At 40.6% G+C, this 15,636-nt stretch overlaps 1 protein-coding gene across 3 annotated transcripts; it reads left to right on the forward strand.

The window, feature by feature from the left end:
• Nucleotides 1–2,152: 2,152 nt before the first annotated feature.
• HTATIP2 (HIV-1 Tat interactive protein 2) lies at nt 2,153–15,603 on the forward strand. 3 transcript variants are annotated; one of them, XM_036220508.1, is made up of 6 exons: nt 2,153–2,245; nt 2,727–2,922; nt 4,633–4,740; nt 12,122–12,259; nt 14,440–14,501; nt 15,217–15,603. In XM_036220508.1, the coding sequence occupies exons 2-6, from the start codon at nt 2,728–2,730 to the stop codon at nt 15,440–15,442; spliced, it is 729 nt and encodes a 242-aa protein (XP_036076401.1). In that variant the 5' UTR covers nt 2,153–2,245; nt 2,727; the 3' UTR covers nt 15,443–15,603. The 3 variants fall into 3 exon arrangements, with proteins under 3 accessions (XP_036076401.1, XP_036076400.1, XP_036076399.1); XM_036220507.1 differs by having other exon boundaries at nt 2,205–2,314; XM_036220506.1 differs by lacking the exon at nt 2,153–2,245 and adding an exon at nt 2,252–2,407.
• The last annotated feature ends 33 nt before the right edge of the window (nt 15,604–15,636 follow it).

Below are 15,636 nucleotides of genomic sequence, written 5' to 3' on the forward strand. Positions count from 1 at the left end.
TAATAAGATAATGTTTATTTCATGTTTACTATATGCTAGATACAAAGTGCTTTAATTTAGATCATCTCATTTAACCTTCAACAAAAACTCCATGGTTTAGGTAATTATTATTATTCATATTTTATAGATGGGAAAACCAAGGAATAGAAGTCTAAGGAATTTGCCCAAAGTCACTTAGCTAGCTGATGGCAGAGCCAGATTTTAAACCAAGTGGACTGATACATGGCCTGTACAGTTAACTACCAACTTATACTGCCTTCCTATGTAGTGTGTAATTTGAACTTTGCCATAAATCTGTGTGATATGCTGGTTTTGTTATTACCCCCAATTTATAAATGAGGACACTAAAACTGAGAACTTGACCAAATGTATACAGCTAGTCAATGTACTAGCTAGGGCTTATACCTGGATCTTATCATTTGAAATCCTATGCTCTTCTGCAAAGAACTTCAAACAACCCAGTTTGATAGTATGATAGTTATTTTATAGGGTCTTTTATATGCATTACTTCCTCCTCTTTCCTGCAGTGACTGCTTTGGTCTATGCCTTTATCTGATAGGTTACTCTGGCAAGAATTTCAACCAAAAGCCTTCTTTTATCTTTATCCCTTCTCTGCATATTACTTCCAGCTTCATCTTTATCTACTAAATGTAGAGCTCATCAAGCAACCCTTTTGCATAAAACTTGACTAATATTTGTCCCATTTGCCCTCTGTAGTAGGTTAAATAGTGTCCCCCAAAATGATATGTATACCACCTAATCCCAAGAATTTGTTAATGTGACCTTGTTTGTAAAAAGGATCTTTACAGATGTAATTAAGCTAAGAATTTTCAGATGAGATCATCCTGGATTATCTGGTTGGGCCCTAAATCCAATGACAAGTATCCTTATAAGAGATAGAAGAGGAGACACACAGCCTAGCCCATGGAAAGACAGAGGAAGAGATTAGAGTTTTACAGGCACAAACCAAGGAATGCCTGGAGCCACCAGAATCTGGGAAAAGTAAGAAAAAATCTTCCCTAGAGCTTCTAGAGAGAAGATGGCCCTGTTGACACTTTGATTTCAGACTTCTGGCATCTAGAATTGTGAGAGAATTTCTGTTGTTGTGAAACACCGAGTTTGTGGTAATTTGTTACGGCAGCGCTAACACATCAATACACCATTTCTTCACCTCTTCTTAACTTTCAAGGCTCATGACATCTGTGGCTTACCTGGTCATTTGGCCCTATGTCTCAAATAAACCCTTTGCCCCGTCTAGTGCTTCTTCACCTCATGGGACCTTCGGGTTCTTTATGTGCCTTTCCTCATGTTGCTTTTTCTTTATCAGAAGGAAGACATGCTATTTCAAAAGAATTCCCACTCAAAAAGGAACTGTCTTTGAGGTGGGGCGATTTGGGAAAGAGATGAACTCTGTAATGACTTGGGGTGGTGTGGGCAGGACACCTTTTGCCCATGAGTCCCCTGTCAGATTTTCTCCCTTTTGTTTCCTTTACCCCTCCCTATGTTGTCTATATTAAAGAATATGTCTGAGACTTACTACTTGCACGAGTCATGGCATCATCAGTAAAGAATGTTTGACCTCTTACTTTGCTGGGTCTTATATATAAGGTACAGAGAAATCCATCCATGAAAAAAATTTTCTTGAGCACCTACCAAGTGCTAAGCACTGTCCCTCCCTGCCCCGTCCCCCAGAGCTGGGGTTACAGTGGTGAGATTGATGTGGTGCCCTGCCTCCCAGGACAGCGTCTTCTTGGGTTGATTAATACTGTGCTTTGGACCACTAGGATGCCCAGAGGGAAGGGAGTGAGCAGTGTGCAAATATATAGGGACAGTGACACCCAACATAGGCAAGAAATAGGTTTGTTTTGTTCCGTTTTGGGATAGTCGGATGGGAAAGTTTAAGTTTTTGACATGGTGAATTTAGGATGATGGTCAATACACTATTGAAACTGCAGCTTTTAGAAAGGGATCAGCGAAGGTCAAGTCGGTCGGCCGAGGCCTTGGATATGGGTGAGCTCGGCTCAGGTGATGACGAATAACGCTGGGAATAAGGGTCCTGGAGGTCCGAACGTCGTAACTCGCTGGGTGTTACCCACACGCTCTCCTTCGCTCTCGACCAGGGCCCCAGCTCCCACGACTTGTGCGTGCTTCCCTGGGCCCCGCCCATGTGGGCGGGGCCAGGCCTTTGAGCAGCACAGTCACCAGGAAGACGAAGTGGAAGTCGGCCAGGCACCCTCCAACCGGGGTAGGGCGTCAGCCGAACCGGCTGTTGGGACGAGGGATTCCTGGGAAGCGGGTCTCCCCTGATGCCCAGGTACGCTGCGCTGAGCGCGGCAGCAGTGGCGGCGCTGGTGGCTGCCCTGCTCCTGCTATGGCTTGAGGATGTGGGGCCAGAGGGTGGCTCCAGGTAACTCCTCCTCGTGGGGGACCAAGATGGGCCCCCGCACCCTGTGGGCGGGGGAGGGAGGGATCGAAACCACGGGTACCGTGAGTGAACGAGGCCCTTTGGTGCCAGCGGTTTGTGTCCCCTTCCGAGGTGTGGGTTATCTCAAGTCCTGGGGTTGGCACCCTGCCTTGCAGGTGACTCAGCGCTTTCACCTGGGACTCGACTGCGGAGAATAACAATATCTTTCCCCAGAACGAATAAACAATCCTCGTTACCCACTGTAAGCCAGGCCACCCCTTAAACATCCAAAGATCTATACCTGTTGATGTTATTTCCATAGCATGACCGAGATGGAGGCGCTGCCAAAGCTTCGGGAAGACTTCAGGATGCAAAATAAATCCGTCTTTATTCTGGGCGCCAGCGGGGAAACTGGCAGAGTACTTTTAAAAGAAATCCTGGAACAGGGTCTATTTTCCAAAGTCACAGTCATTGGCCGGAGGAAGCTGACCTTCAATGAGGAAGCTTATAAAAACGTGGTGGGTATATGAGCTGAAACTCAAAATGTACCTGCGGGGTGAACATATTTCAAGCTTAAAGGGAGAACATTGCCTGGCCAGTGCAGGCAGGGAGAGGTTATCAGTGTATGACCAAGACTGGAAGCTGGAGTCCTGGATTGTAGGCCCAGGTCCACCTCTTCTTACTGTGTAGCGTTGGGCAGGATTCTTCTTTCAGTAAAGGGACCTATAAGGCTGGGGTTAGGTTGTAATGAAAGCTGAGGAGACAGAACAACACCGTTTTCAGGGTCATTCAAGCCGAGTTCTAACGACAGAGCACTTTGCTTGTTTTGTCTCCCTGTCCACTGCACACGAATGCTAGTAAATCAAAATGCTTTACAGAGCAGGAAAGGTCTGTGGCTGTGAAAGTGGTGTTATTCACTTATAAGAAGCTGCCCTGCCTCACTTGTTAGGATTTCAGCCTTGTGTCTGTAAGTGGAATATTCCCCTGACTGTCACACGTTCATAGTTACCAAACCATACACCAGGCTTCAGTCTGGAGTAAATCCCCTAAATAAGTCTGAGCTTCCTATAGATAGATTCCTTCCTTGCATTTAAACCAAGTTCGTGAACTTCAGTAAGTTAAACTGCAATATAATCCTGTGGACCCCAAAATTATTGAACTTGATCCCACAGGTTTTAGAGGTGGAACACTCCTGATAACAAATAGTCTAACAAATAAATGTTCTTGAATCCTGCAGATCCATGTTCAGGTAATTTTGCATATGTCTTTGGTTTATCAGGACTTCTCTGTTTAAATGGACATCTTTGCTCACACTTGGGAGTAACATGTGGTCTTCATAGCCTGGCTTCATGGGGTGTGTCAGATACTTTTGGTAACCAAAAACTGATACCAAGTTCTGTGCTTTGATAGTTGAGTTTTGGTGGCCCATCTTTTGGTCAGGCACGTTATGCAAACATTTTTCTTCAGCCTTGTGTACAGTGCCAGGAAAATTCTTTGGAAAGAGTTGATGGCAAGGAAGGAAAGCAACATTTTATTTGAACTCCTACGTAATGGGAACTTCTCAAACTTTCTTTTTTAGGTTTGACAATAAACTTTTGAAGTTAGATAGAGATTCTTACATTTCAGTTAGCGTGAGAATTACCAAGGGTGCTTTTTAAAAGTGCAGTTTCTGACTCACAAGTATTGGTGTGAGGCCTAAGAATGTCCTTTTATCGAGCACACACTAGCTGATTTTAATACAGGTGCTTCATGGATGGGACTGAAGGAAAGATTATCGTTCACCTTTTCCTGCTGAAAAACTGAGGCATAACGTAATAACTTGGCCAAAATTCTATGTCTAGGAATTAGTGGGCCCAAGACTCAAACCTAGGTCCTGGAGATTCCAAACACTGTTCCCTGCCCCCACATTACACCTCATTGGTATCCCTCTTGTTAATATAAAGACAAGTCTTTTATTTTTACAGAGAGAAAATTATAATTGAACCTGACTTTAGAGATCTGGATCACCCCTAGTCCAGTTATGTGTACTGTGGCCATATGAGTGCATTGTTGATTTTGAATTCAGATTAATTGCTTTTTGGTGGGAGGAAATGAGCTTACAAAATTTGATGTTAAGCGGGCAGGCGGACTCTTTAGTAATGTCCTGTAATTCTTTAAATCTGGAGGGGTATTTCTGTCTTTTTAAAAAATAACATCAGGTTAAATACAGCTATGCCTTTGTCGTCTAGAATCAAGAAGTGGTGGACTTTGAAAAGTTGGACGACTATGTTTCTGCCTTTAAAGATCATGATGTTGGATTCTGTTGCCTGGGTACCACCAGAGGAAAAGCCGGGGCGGTAAGGAAAAAATGTACCTTGTTCCCTTTGCATGGGCCAGTCAGATTCCTTTCTTGTTCACTCTTATTCTTTACATTTGCAGCACTTAAATCTAAATAAGCTCATTATTTAAAATTTCATATGTTGCCCTAGCTTTTGCTGCACTTTGAATAGTGTTGATAAGTTCATCTTTCTTTCAGAGTAATATTTGAGTTTAAGCCTGTGTGTTGGAGACATCATACATTTTCACATGATTTTGTCTCTTGCAAATATCGCTGTCCCTACATCCCTGGCTAAGGCAAACTATTACGTCTGAGTAAAAGCAACTGGCTCATGCTGTTAGCAGTAGGCTTTTTCTTTTTTCTTTATAAATCTTTTATACTTAAAGCATTCTCTCTCACTTGAATGATTTGCTTCAACCTGTTTTCATGCCAAGCTTTAAACTTCTGGGATAGAATATGATAGAGGCATGACTCAGCTAGCTTCCAGCAATGACTCAGCTTCCAGTGGTGATTCAGCCTTAACTAACGCAGAACTGTTTTATTTTCCTTTTAATGGTGCGCTCAAATTGTGTCAACTCCTTCCCAGAAGTCATAGTTAGTACGTAGTTAGAAGTCATAGCCTACTACGTAGAACTTGGGCAAGTGTTAACATATCTTATTTCATTTATACCTTGACTATACTTTATCATCCTTCTAGCAGAATTTACTTGCTGGAGCTGAACCTGTCTATTAAATATGCAGGACCACGATGCTGCCATGGGGGCTTACCATAAGTTTATAAACAGGCCCGTGCATCACAATCATAAGGACAGCACATGGTTAATGATTATTGGTGTATACCAACCAAGGAGTTAGGTTCAGATGCATTTCTCTGGGTCTCCTGGTGATCCGAAGAATAATTCTGTTTGTTTGTTTGTTTTCAAAGAATAATTCTATTTATGCTTTCAGTCGTTATTTATTTCCAAAGTGCCACTTTGGAACACAGCTGGGTTTCTAAGCTCTGTGCTGAGAAGTGTGGATTGTAGAGAAGTTTGGCTTTGCCAGGATTTGTCACATTCTCTCTCCTAGAAAAGGTCATGTTCTTGCTCAGCAGCTAATGCAGTCTTTTCTGTCTTAGGGACAGTCATAAGCAGTGTGTTCTCTAAAAGCATTGAAAAAGTTTTGTTCTATCTGAAGTGCCACCCTGATTTGGGTGAGGTGACTCAGCATAATAAAAAAACCATTGCACTGAGCTTAGAGAGTTGATTTCCATGACTTAAAGCAAATCTCAGAGGGCGCTCCAGGGAAAAGTCTAAATTGCTTTGCTGTATTTGAATTGTGCAGTGCAGTTTTAATCATTGACATTGGGTGTCTTTCCTGCCCAGAATATTTTTTTAGATGGAGTTGGTTCCCCACCCCTCAGGATACTCGATACCTTATGTTCTCCAAAATCAATTTGAAAAGATAAACCTTAGTTAAAGAGTAAGCAAGAGAAAAGACTACTAAGCCATGTATAACCTCAGAAATGAGTTAGGGTTTAAATGGTTTAAGATGATAGTGACAGAAAGTAAGCCAATATTTTCTCCAGAAAGTCTGTATGTAATTTAATGAAAATTAAATCCAATTTAATAAAATTTAAATCTAATATAGAGTGGATGCAATATAAATGTTGTAGGTTGTGATAACTCTAGGCAATGTGAAAGAGGTGAGCGTTCACTAGTGGCTAGGTGATAGGAGGAGGGGTTGCGGATTTCCAGGCTCACCCCACCTGGTATCCTGGGTCAACAGCCCACTCAGTGGAAAAAGGAGTTCATCAGATGGATGAACTGCAAAGCTGGTGACAAGCCAAGTGTCATTCTGTAGCCATTTTTGTAACTGGAATGCTCCACATTTTTTGCTTTAGAAACCTGAGTTTCTGGTAGAGAAACTTCAAGAAATTTAGGACTTCCATCTCAGTGTTGAAATTCTCTAGCTGGCTTATTTCTCTGTGATCTTAAGTGTATTAGTTTTGAAGACTGTTATAAGAAAGTTCCATAACTAGTATGGCTGAAACAATAGAAATTTACTATCTCATAGTTCTGGAGGCTAGAAGTACAAGATCAAAGTGTCATCAGGATTGTTTCTTTCTGAGGGCTGTGAGGGAAAGACCTTCCAGGCTTCTCTCCTTGATTGGTAGATGGCAGCCCTCTTTCTGAATCTCTTCATATGGCCTTTTTCCTATGGCTCTGTCCAAATTTCTCCTTTTTATAATGACACTAGTCAAATTAGATTAAGAACCATCCTAGACAGCATGACCTCATGTTAACTAATTATAACTGCAGTGACTCTATTTCCAAATAAAGTTACATTCTGAGGTTAGGATTTTAACTATGAATTTTTGGGGAAAACACTGAAACCCATACAATTCAGTCTACCCAGATTTCTGTTGAAAATGGTGCTAGGGAAAGGTCTGTGAGCTCTCTTCAGCTGTTCAGAAAACCATTTTCTTTAGCAAAAGGAAGATGCTAATCTTCCTTTTCACATTCACAAGCCACAGTTGTCTAATTAATGCAGTGGCTTCCTGACTTGGCCCTAATCCAGATCTACTGGATCAGAATCTCTAAGGTTGGAAACTTGGAAACTATTTTTAGCAGGCTCCTTGGGAGATTCTGATGCAGCCAGCCCTCCTCTCCTTGTTGGACCTACTGTCAGGAGGCACTGGAATATATTAATGCTCTTCACCTGCTGGTTTTCAAGGTACTGTAGTCCCAGGTGGCCTTCACCTTGTTTTAGTAACTTGTATGCTAGTGAAGTTTGAAATACCCTTTGAAAACCAAATCCACATTGAACTTGGGTGAAGAGTAAAACCCTTCAGATTCCATTAAGAATAGTGCTTTCCCCTTACTTGTATTAAGAGAAGGATTTCATTTAGGTAGTTTGAGGTGGTATGATGTGGTTTCACCTCTTCATTTCTCTCTTCCTCTAGCTGGCATAGGCTCTAGCAGTCCAGGTTCTTCGATTCTATTTAATGGATGATTCATTAATGTGATTAATGCAGCCATTGCAACATTTATTAGGCATCATTAAAATCACATGGCTTCTGATTCCAATGATATACCCTTGTAATCCAGGGGCTTGCAAACTACAAACTGGGCCAGATACATCCTCCCTGTTTTTGTACAGCCCTTGAGCTAAGAATGTTTTTATACGTTTAAATGGTTAAAAAAATTCAAAAGATGAATATTATGTCTTGACGTGAAAATATAAGAAATTCACATTTTAATACCCATAGCTTTATTTGAACATAGTTATTCCCATTACTTTATGTATGATCTGTGGCTGCTTTTGTGCTCTGATATCAGAGCTGCGTAATTGCAACAGAGGCCTGAAAATATTTGCTATCTCATCCTTTACAAGAAGTTTGCTGACCCCTCTTGTAATCTCTGCTGTTTGATTCGATGTCTAGTGAGGGGGTGGTTGTGAAGTGAAGAGGTCTTAGATGATTTAAGGGACCCAACTCATAGCCTCTGTTTGGATACCAGGTAGCTGCGGGATACCAGGTATGCAAGTTAGTTCCTGTGGTTCACTGCATCCTTGTTTGTACTGACAAGGATGTGACCACTGAGGCCCTTTTGGCCTGTGGCTTACTTTGATTTTCACGACACAGAAAAGAATAACCCCAAAGGAAAAATTTTATGAGAACGTAGAGATCGATTCAGGAATCCACAGTATCTGTTTGATTTTATTTTTCTATCCAGAGCTCTTCCTCTAACCAAGATCTTATTTCCACTGATGTACATCAAATACAGAGATGCCTTCCAGTATACAAACAACTGAGGTGTCAGATTATACCATTTGTTGTTTGTCAGCATCTCTGTTTTCTGGTCTATTTTATGCAGTTGGAGTGAAGGAGCATCTGAAACAGAAATATAGCTAAGTGAGACCCTTTACAGAATGATAGATCCTCCCTTCTTGGAAAAGGATCCTCTGATGGATCATTCCTGATAGATCACTCTTTAGGCTGATCCAGAACTAAAGCCAGATAAATTAGGGTCTCAGTTTAATCAAGCTCACTTGTCATATCATTCCGTGCTGAAATACCTGTTAGGATGAATTGTTTTCAAGCCAGGATGTTCCCGGTTCTCAGGCATTGGTGAAGAAGATTAGAAGAAATACTTAGTAGCTTTGGATTTTAAGAATACTTGAAATAAAAGTAATTGGAGAATTAGGCTTCCTAAGTGTTTGTGAAGCCTGTGAGGATATCTCTGCTGAGTCATATTACATTGTGCTTTTTCTTTCAAGTGGGTGCTGGGAAAGGAAATTCATAGTGGGAACTAATCTAATCAATTCCTTTTTCTACAAGAAACTCTGGTTCCTAGGACACACCAAATGTGGAATCCTAAAAACACAATACATAACTGATTTAATATACTCAGAAGTCTTTTCTCCTGCCATATGGTTTGGGAAACTAAATATGATTTTCCTAAATATTGGTTTCTAGGACATGAAGCAGCTTGTTTTCTTCTTTCTTTCTTTCTTTCTTTCTTTCTTTTTTTTAATTTGAGCTGTTAGAGAACAAGAAAAGGTGCTAGACAATTTTAAGAATAGCTCCCTTCTATCTATAAATGGAATCTTCCTCACTGAAGAAAATTGGTGTGTATTGATATCTCTGAGTCAGTCACCAGGATCTGCGTTTAACTTTGGTTTCTAAGTCCTTGAAAGCCGTTGACCCCCTTTGCTTTTGAGTTTCATTCACCAGCTAAAAGGCCAAGCATCAGGGTAGGGAGAGTGAAATTCAAAATTTGTGGGCTTGGAAAAATGTGTATTTATAATCAGCTTGAGGGCTCAGAGGATTTGTGAAATCGGTTTGGATTAACAGCCATTGATTGCTCATAAAACAATATTTAGCTTTGTCTGGAGTACAGCGATGGAGAAAGGTATGGGCACCTTGTCAACAGGGCCCATTGAGCCAGGATGATGGGTTAAGCGTGGGGGCCTGTGCAGCAGCGTGGGTGCTCCACCTTCAAGGAGCAGTTGTCAGTTATTAGTGAGGTGGGTGAAAGGAAGGACGCCAGCGTCTGATGGCTGGGGTGGTATTGATGTGCCTTAGCTGACTAATCAGATTGAAAAAGTCCCATGGTATTTATGTCACTTTAATTTTCATCAAACAATTGGAGCCGACAGCACTCTATTAAGGAAAGGCTGATCCAGAACTAAAGCCAGATAAATTAAGGTCTCAGTTTAATCAAATTATCCTTTTACTGGCCCTGGATTAAGTGAGGGAGACAGCGTCGGTCTAGAGACTTGTGATTGGTTGACTCTTTCCCTTATTTTTAAAGAAGCTGATGAAAGAAAAAGCATTTTAACAGAGACAACTATAATGCACTTTCCAAGAAATGATCAAACTACAGCAATAATGAAAAGGAATTCCACCTAGTCAGCTGTGTAATTTTATTATCAATAATGAACCTGTTATTAAAATCAGAATTCTGGTGAATTGGAGTGAGGGGAAGAAATAGAAGAAAAATTGAGTGTTTTTCTGTGTAGTTTTAGATTGTTTTCCTTGGCACACTTTCAGCACATGTAAAATCTCACTTCGGAGAATGGCTCTGAGAATCACATCCCTCTCTCAGGACGTGCTGAGAATTAAAATTGGTTTGCTTCACACCAATTTAAAAAGAGCAACAACGTACGTTTGAATCAGTGTGTAGGACAGGTTGGCAAGTCAGTTATTAGGATAGAATGTCCAAGTACACAACACGAAAGAAGATGGTGTTGATTTATTTGTTAAGAGTTAGATTTATATTCTCTAAAGTAAGGCAGAAAAATAACACTGCCTTGCGGGTAGTGGATATAGTTGTACTTTGAGTGATGAGAAGGGACGAGAGAGGCTTTGGAGGTAATTGTAATGTTCTGTTTCTTGATTTTGGAGCTGGTTGCAGAGGATGTTCAGTTTATGAAAATTCACTAAGCGCTATACTTAGAATGCATTTTCTTTTATGATCTACTATAATACAAAGTTAAAAACATTTGCTTGGGGCCGTTGTCTTAAAATTGAATTCCATATTTTCTATTGCTAGGGACAATGTGAGAAAAGAAGGAACATGGGGGCAGTGGAAAGCACTGCTCAGAGTCAAGGGTTTATACCCCGCCTCCCCCCGCCCCCACTACCACGTATTAGCCAGTGAGTCACCACACACCGGGCCTTGGACCTTGTTTTCACATCACAACAGTGAGGGAGTTGGACACAACAGTTCCCGAGGTGCCTTCTAACATCCTAAGGAAGATACGCATCTCCATACGAAATAAAACATTTAGGATCAATAACTACCATAGGCAAGTTTTTAATGAAAAAAATCACTGGGGCAGTAAAGCAATCTTCAGATTTGGAATCCTCATTATAGAAAACCTCATTTAATTAATTGTAGGTACCTAGGAAGTTCAGTTTCAGTAGATTTTAGACTTTTCTCTTCAGCTGTCTTGAGCTGGAGCCATGCCAGCATTTGTGGGCGCCCCAAGGAGTATCACTACAGGGAATTACCTTTCCTGGGGAGCAGGTACCCGTGTCCTTCAGTGAGGCCCAGGAATGAGCCGCGTCCTGTTGTCGGCACCATCCTCTTCTTTCCTCCTTTAATCGCCACTGAGTTCTTTCCTTTTCTAATTGGATTCGCATCTTCTCCGCTTTCATTGGACTTTCATTCACCCATTCAAATATTTTTGGAGCGCCTACCACGTGCTGGGCATGGCACTGATGCTGAGGTGTTAATTAAGAAGAAAGACCCAAGCACTAGCTTCACCAGATTAAATCCTAACTTGGGATCCCCAAATGGTCTGGATTATACACCTGTCAGTAAGAAAGAGCGAGGTTTCACTCTTTGCTATGTAAAGTATGTTGTAAAACATACACAAAAATTGGAAATTAATAGACCGTTCTCATACTGCTTGGGTAGGCCTCTCAGCCCTGCTTTAAGGCCTTACCATGTTGCAGTCAACACACCAAAAAATGAAGAAAACATAGGGCTGTAAGGTGTAAGGTTATTAAAAGACAAAGAAATGTATGACTAAAAGCAGTTTCTCAACTTGATCTTAACTGTTCCTTTTGCTCCTTGCCGATTGGTTTGGTTTATGTGTTTAAATTATTTTCCTTATTTTTTTGCTTGTTTTTTAATTTTTGTTTAATTTTTTTAAATGAGAAAAAAAATACCAGTTTATCCATTGTCTGTTTTTTTTTTTTAATTGTGGTCTGGCCTTGCTGATAAAGCCAGGATGTCTATCCTGAGGATCACACTTGGAGCCTTTCCCAGGGTCTAAGCCTGACATTCACGTATTGCTTCGATGCATTTTATTTAGACCCCATTCCCCTCTAGGCCTCCTAGCCTGCCACCCAAGCCGAGTAGTAATTTTTAAGATAAATTTTTAAGTCACATCTTTTTCCCCCTCAGGAGGGATTTGTTCGTGTTGATCGAGATTATGTCCTGAAATCTGCAGAGCTGGCAAAAGCTGGAGGGTGCAAACATTTCAACTTGATGTCCACCAAAGGAGCTGATAAGTCAAGCAAATTTTTATATCTGCAAGTTAAGGTTTGTGCATTTTTCTGTCTTTCATATACTTCAGCGAAGCCTGGCTAATTGGCAATACTAAATAGTATAAAATGCTAAATGATACAAGATGCATTAAATGCATGGTATACATTTTTATAGCTATAGGGACTGTTTTGCAGGGATATATATAGTAAACAGGAGTGACTTGATAATTTCCTATGTCTTTCCCCCTGTTGATTACCTAGTAATCAAGAAATGAGACATGGCAGCTCTTGAATATCAGTATGAATTCTTAACATTAGAAGTAATTTTGAGGCAGTGATTGTTAAACTTTTCCAGAGTAGATGATATTTTATTATTGGATATGGTTCCTGCCCTGAGGAAATTTATAATATGTTTGTTGTGAAGGATCCCTAAGTTTGTTGATTTGCTAGAGCAAAGTCAGTAAAGGGAAGAATTACATGGGGGAGAAGTCTGGAGGGAACTAGGTACAAGCTTCTAAGAGTCCTCCCCCAGTGGAGTAGTTGCATATACTTAATTTCTCCAGTAGTGAGTATTGTCTACCAGAGAAATTGGCCTGAGTTCAGGAGTCCAGGGTTTTTATGAGGATTAGTCACGTAGGCACCTTCAGCTTAGAAAAAATTACTTCCAGAAGGAAAGCAAGTGTTCAGCATAAACCACACTGTTTGTACAAATAGTAAATTACCTGTACAAATACAGAAAACTACCTTATCAGGTAATGATGGGAACACTCCTGAAGTCCAAGTTCCCAAGCCAAAGGCCAACCTTGCAAGCAGACTTTTCTAAAAATAACCATCTCAGCCCGCTTATGCACACTGCTCATAGAGACAGAACACATCTTTGTAAAAAGCGAACCAAGAAACCTGTCTGCATAAAAACTTACATGTAAATGTTCATAGAAGCATTATTCATAATAGTCAGTGAAAACAACCCAGATCTTCATCAGCTGATGAATGGATGGATAAAATGTAGTATATACTTACAAAATATATTATTCAGCTATAAAAATGATACATGCTACAACACGGGTGAACCTTGAAAACATTATGTAAGTGAGAGGCCAGTAACAAAAGGCCACAACGTGTATGATTCCATTTATATGAAATGGTCAGAATCGGCAAATATATAGAGACAGAAAGATTAGTAGTTGGCTAAGGCTTAGATGGAGAGCATGGGAATGAGTGCTAATTGGTACTGGGTTTCTTTTAGGGGTGATTAAATATTCTAAATTTAGATTGTGATGAAGGTGGCACAACTCTGTGAATATAATAAAAAACATAAAAAAAAATTTTTTAAGCCACCTAAGATTGAACGATGTGACAGATTAAGTGACAAATGAATGGTTTGAAGAGGCCAAGAAGGGAGAGCATGCTGCTCAGTTAAGAGGTCTTTAGACACACCTGCCACCTGAGCTTCTCTGGCACTGCTGTTTATAGTGATGCCTGGCATGAAATTTTGCGGTTTATTTAATCAATTTAATTTAAAGCATCATCTCGACATAATCTTACTGTCTCTTAAGATTCAGTGGGAGTCGTTAGGAAATGAGTAATATAGAGGGTCTGTGGATCTGTCTTCTGACTCACTGGAACTACCAGAAAACCAAAGGTTAATGCTTTCCAGCCTGTAACATTAATTCTGGACTAATGCGAGGTTATTCTTTTATGGTTAAATTTCTAACTTGTTACTGTCTCTGGATCTGTTTTAATATTGGTCAAATGAGAGGCTAGGTGACTATACAGACATTCACTTATTTCTTTTTTAACTCTACTACAAGTCAGCATTAAATGATCTCTTCCTTAATTTCTCAGATTCTTTGGAACCTAAAAATCTAGAGAAAGATATTTATAAGTATAGCTGACCCTTGCACAATGTGAGGGTTAGGGGCACTGACCCTCCCATATAGTCAAAAATCTGTGTGTAACTACAACTGGCCCTCCACATACTCTGATTCCCAGCCTTGGAGTGACCGTTGAAAAATGCAAGTTTGAACTATTCAGGTCAATTGAAAAATCCACATGAGTGGACCCATGCAGTTCAAACCCATGTTGTTCAAGGGTCAGTTGTATTGAGACCCTCAGAAGCAGATTATCTTCAAAACCCCAAGCTATTTTTTCTTAAGCATTATGGCAAGTTGGTCTTGATTAAATACTAAAAATGTATTTGTTTGCTTGTTTGTTCGTTTGTTTGTTTTTAAACAGGGAGAAATAGAAGATAGGGTGGAAGAATTAAAATTTGATCGTTATTCCATATTTAGGCCTGGGTGAGTATTCATACTGCCTGAGAGTACACCATTATTGATTATTACCTAGATGGTAGTTTTTCATTTGAAGAAGCCGACAGCTAAGATATCTAAGATAGGAAAGAAGGTGGCTGGAGGTGGATTATTCTCTGAGGAACCCATATTTTGGCTTTGAAGGAAGGGGTAAACAGTGGTGCCAGGTTCAGAGAGTATGGAATTTCCTGTGTAGCTTTTGCTGCCGCCTTTTTAAAAATCCACTTCATGCACCAAATAATACCTTTTACCCCCTGTATTAGTCTGTTCAGGTTGCCATAACAGAATAACATCACACACCAGGTAGTTTAAACAAATTATCTTCTTACAGTTCTGAAAACTGGAAATCCAAGATCAGGGTGCCATCAGGGTTAGTGTCTGGTGAGGTTTCTCTTCCTGGCTTCTATGTGGGCCCCTTTCCTCTGTGTCCACATATGATCTTTCCTCTGTATGCGTATATACAGAGAGATCTCTGATATCTCTTCTTCATCTTTAAGCACACCAGTCCCATCAGATTAGGGTCCCACCCTTCTGACCTAAATTATTCTTAATCAACTTCCAAAAGGCACTGTGTTCATACACATTCACACTGAGGGTAGGGGCTTCAATGTGAATTTCAGGGAGAGACAGTTTAGTCCATCACACCCTCTATGGTCTGAATGCAACTTACCATCTCTTCCTTTGCTTTTTTTTTCCTCCTTAGAGTTCTGTTATGTGATAGGAAAGAATTTCGCCCAGGTGAATGGTTGGTTAGGAAATTCTTTGGCTCCTTACCAGTGTCTTGGGCCAGTAATCAGTCTGTGCCAGTGGTGACTGTGGTTAGAGCGATGTTGAACAATGCAGTGAGACCGAGTGACAAGAAGAAGGAACTGCTGGAAAACGACCTCATCCATGACCTGGGGAAAGCCAATGGCTCTCACAAGCCATGACCACCCCAGGATTCTAACCCAAGTCAGCTTGATCTTACAGTTTGTATTTTTTACCACTCTGCAAGATTGTCCATTATCTGTATAATTCCAGGAAGTTCTGGTTAATTTTTGTTGGGTCAGTACAGGCTGTAGATGAATAAAATCGAAATATTTGGGTTTCCCCTTTGGTTCAGGATCCCTATAATGACTAACCA

The sequence above is a fragment of the Rousettus aegyptiacus genome, unplaced genomic scaffold (genome assembly GCF_014176215.1).
Source record: "Rousettus aegyptiacus isolate mRouAeg1 unplaced genomic scaffold, mRouAeg1.p scaffold_m13_p_5, whole genome shotgun sequence".
Lineage (NCBI taxonomy): Eukaryota > Metazoa > Chordata > Mammalia > Chiroptera > Pteropodidae > Rousettus > Rousettus aegyptiacus.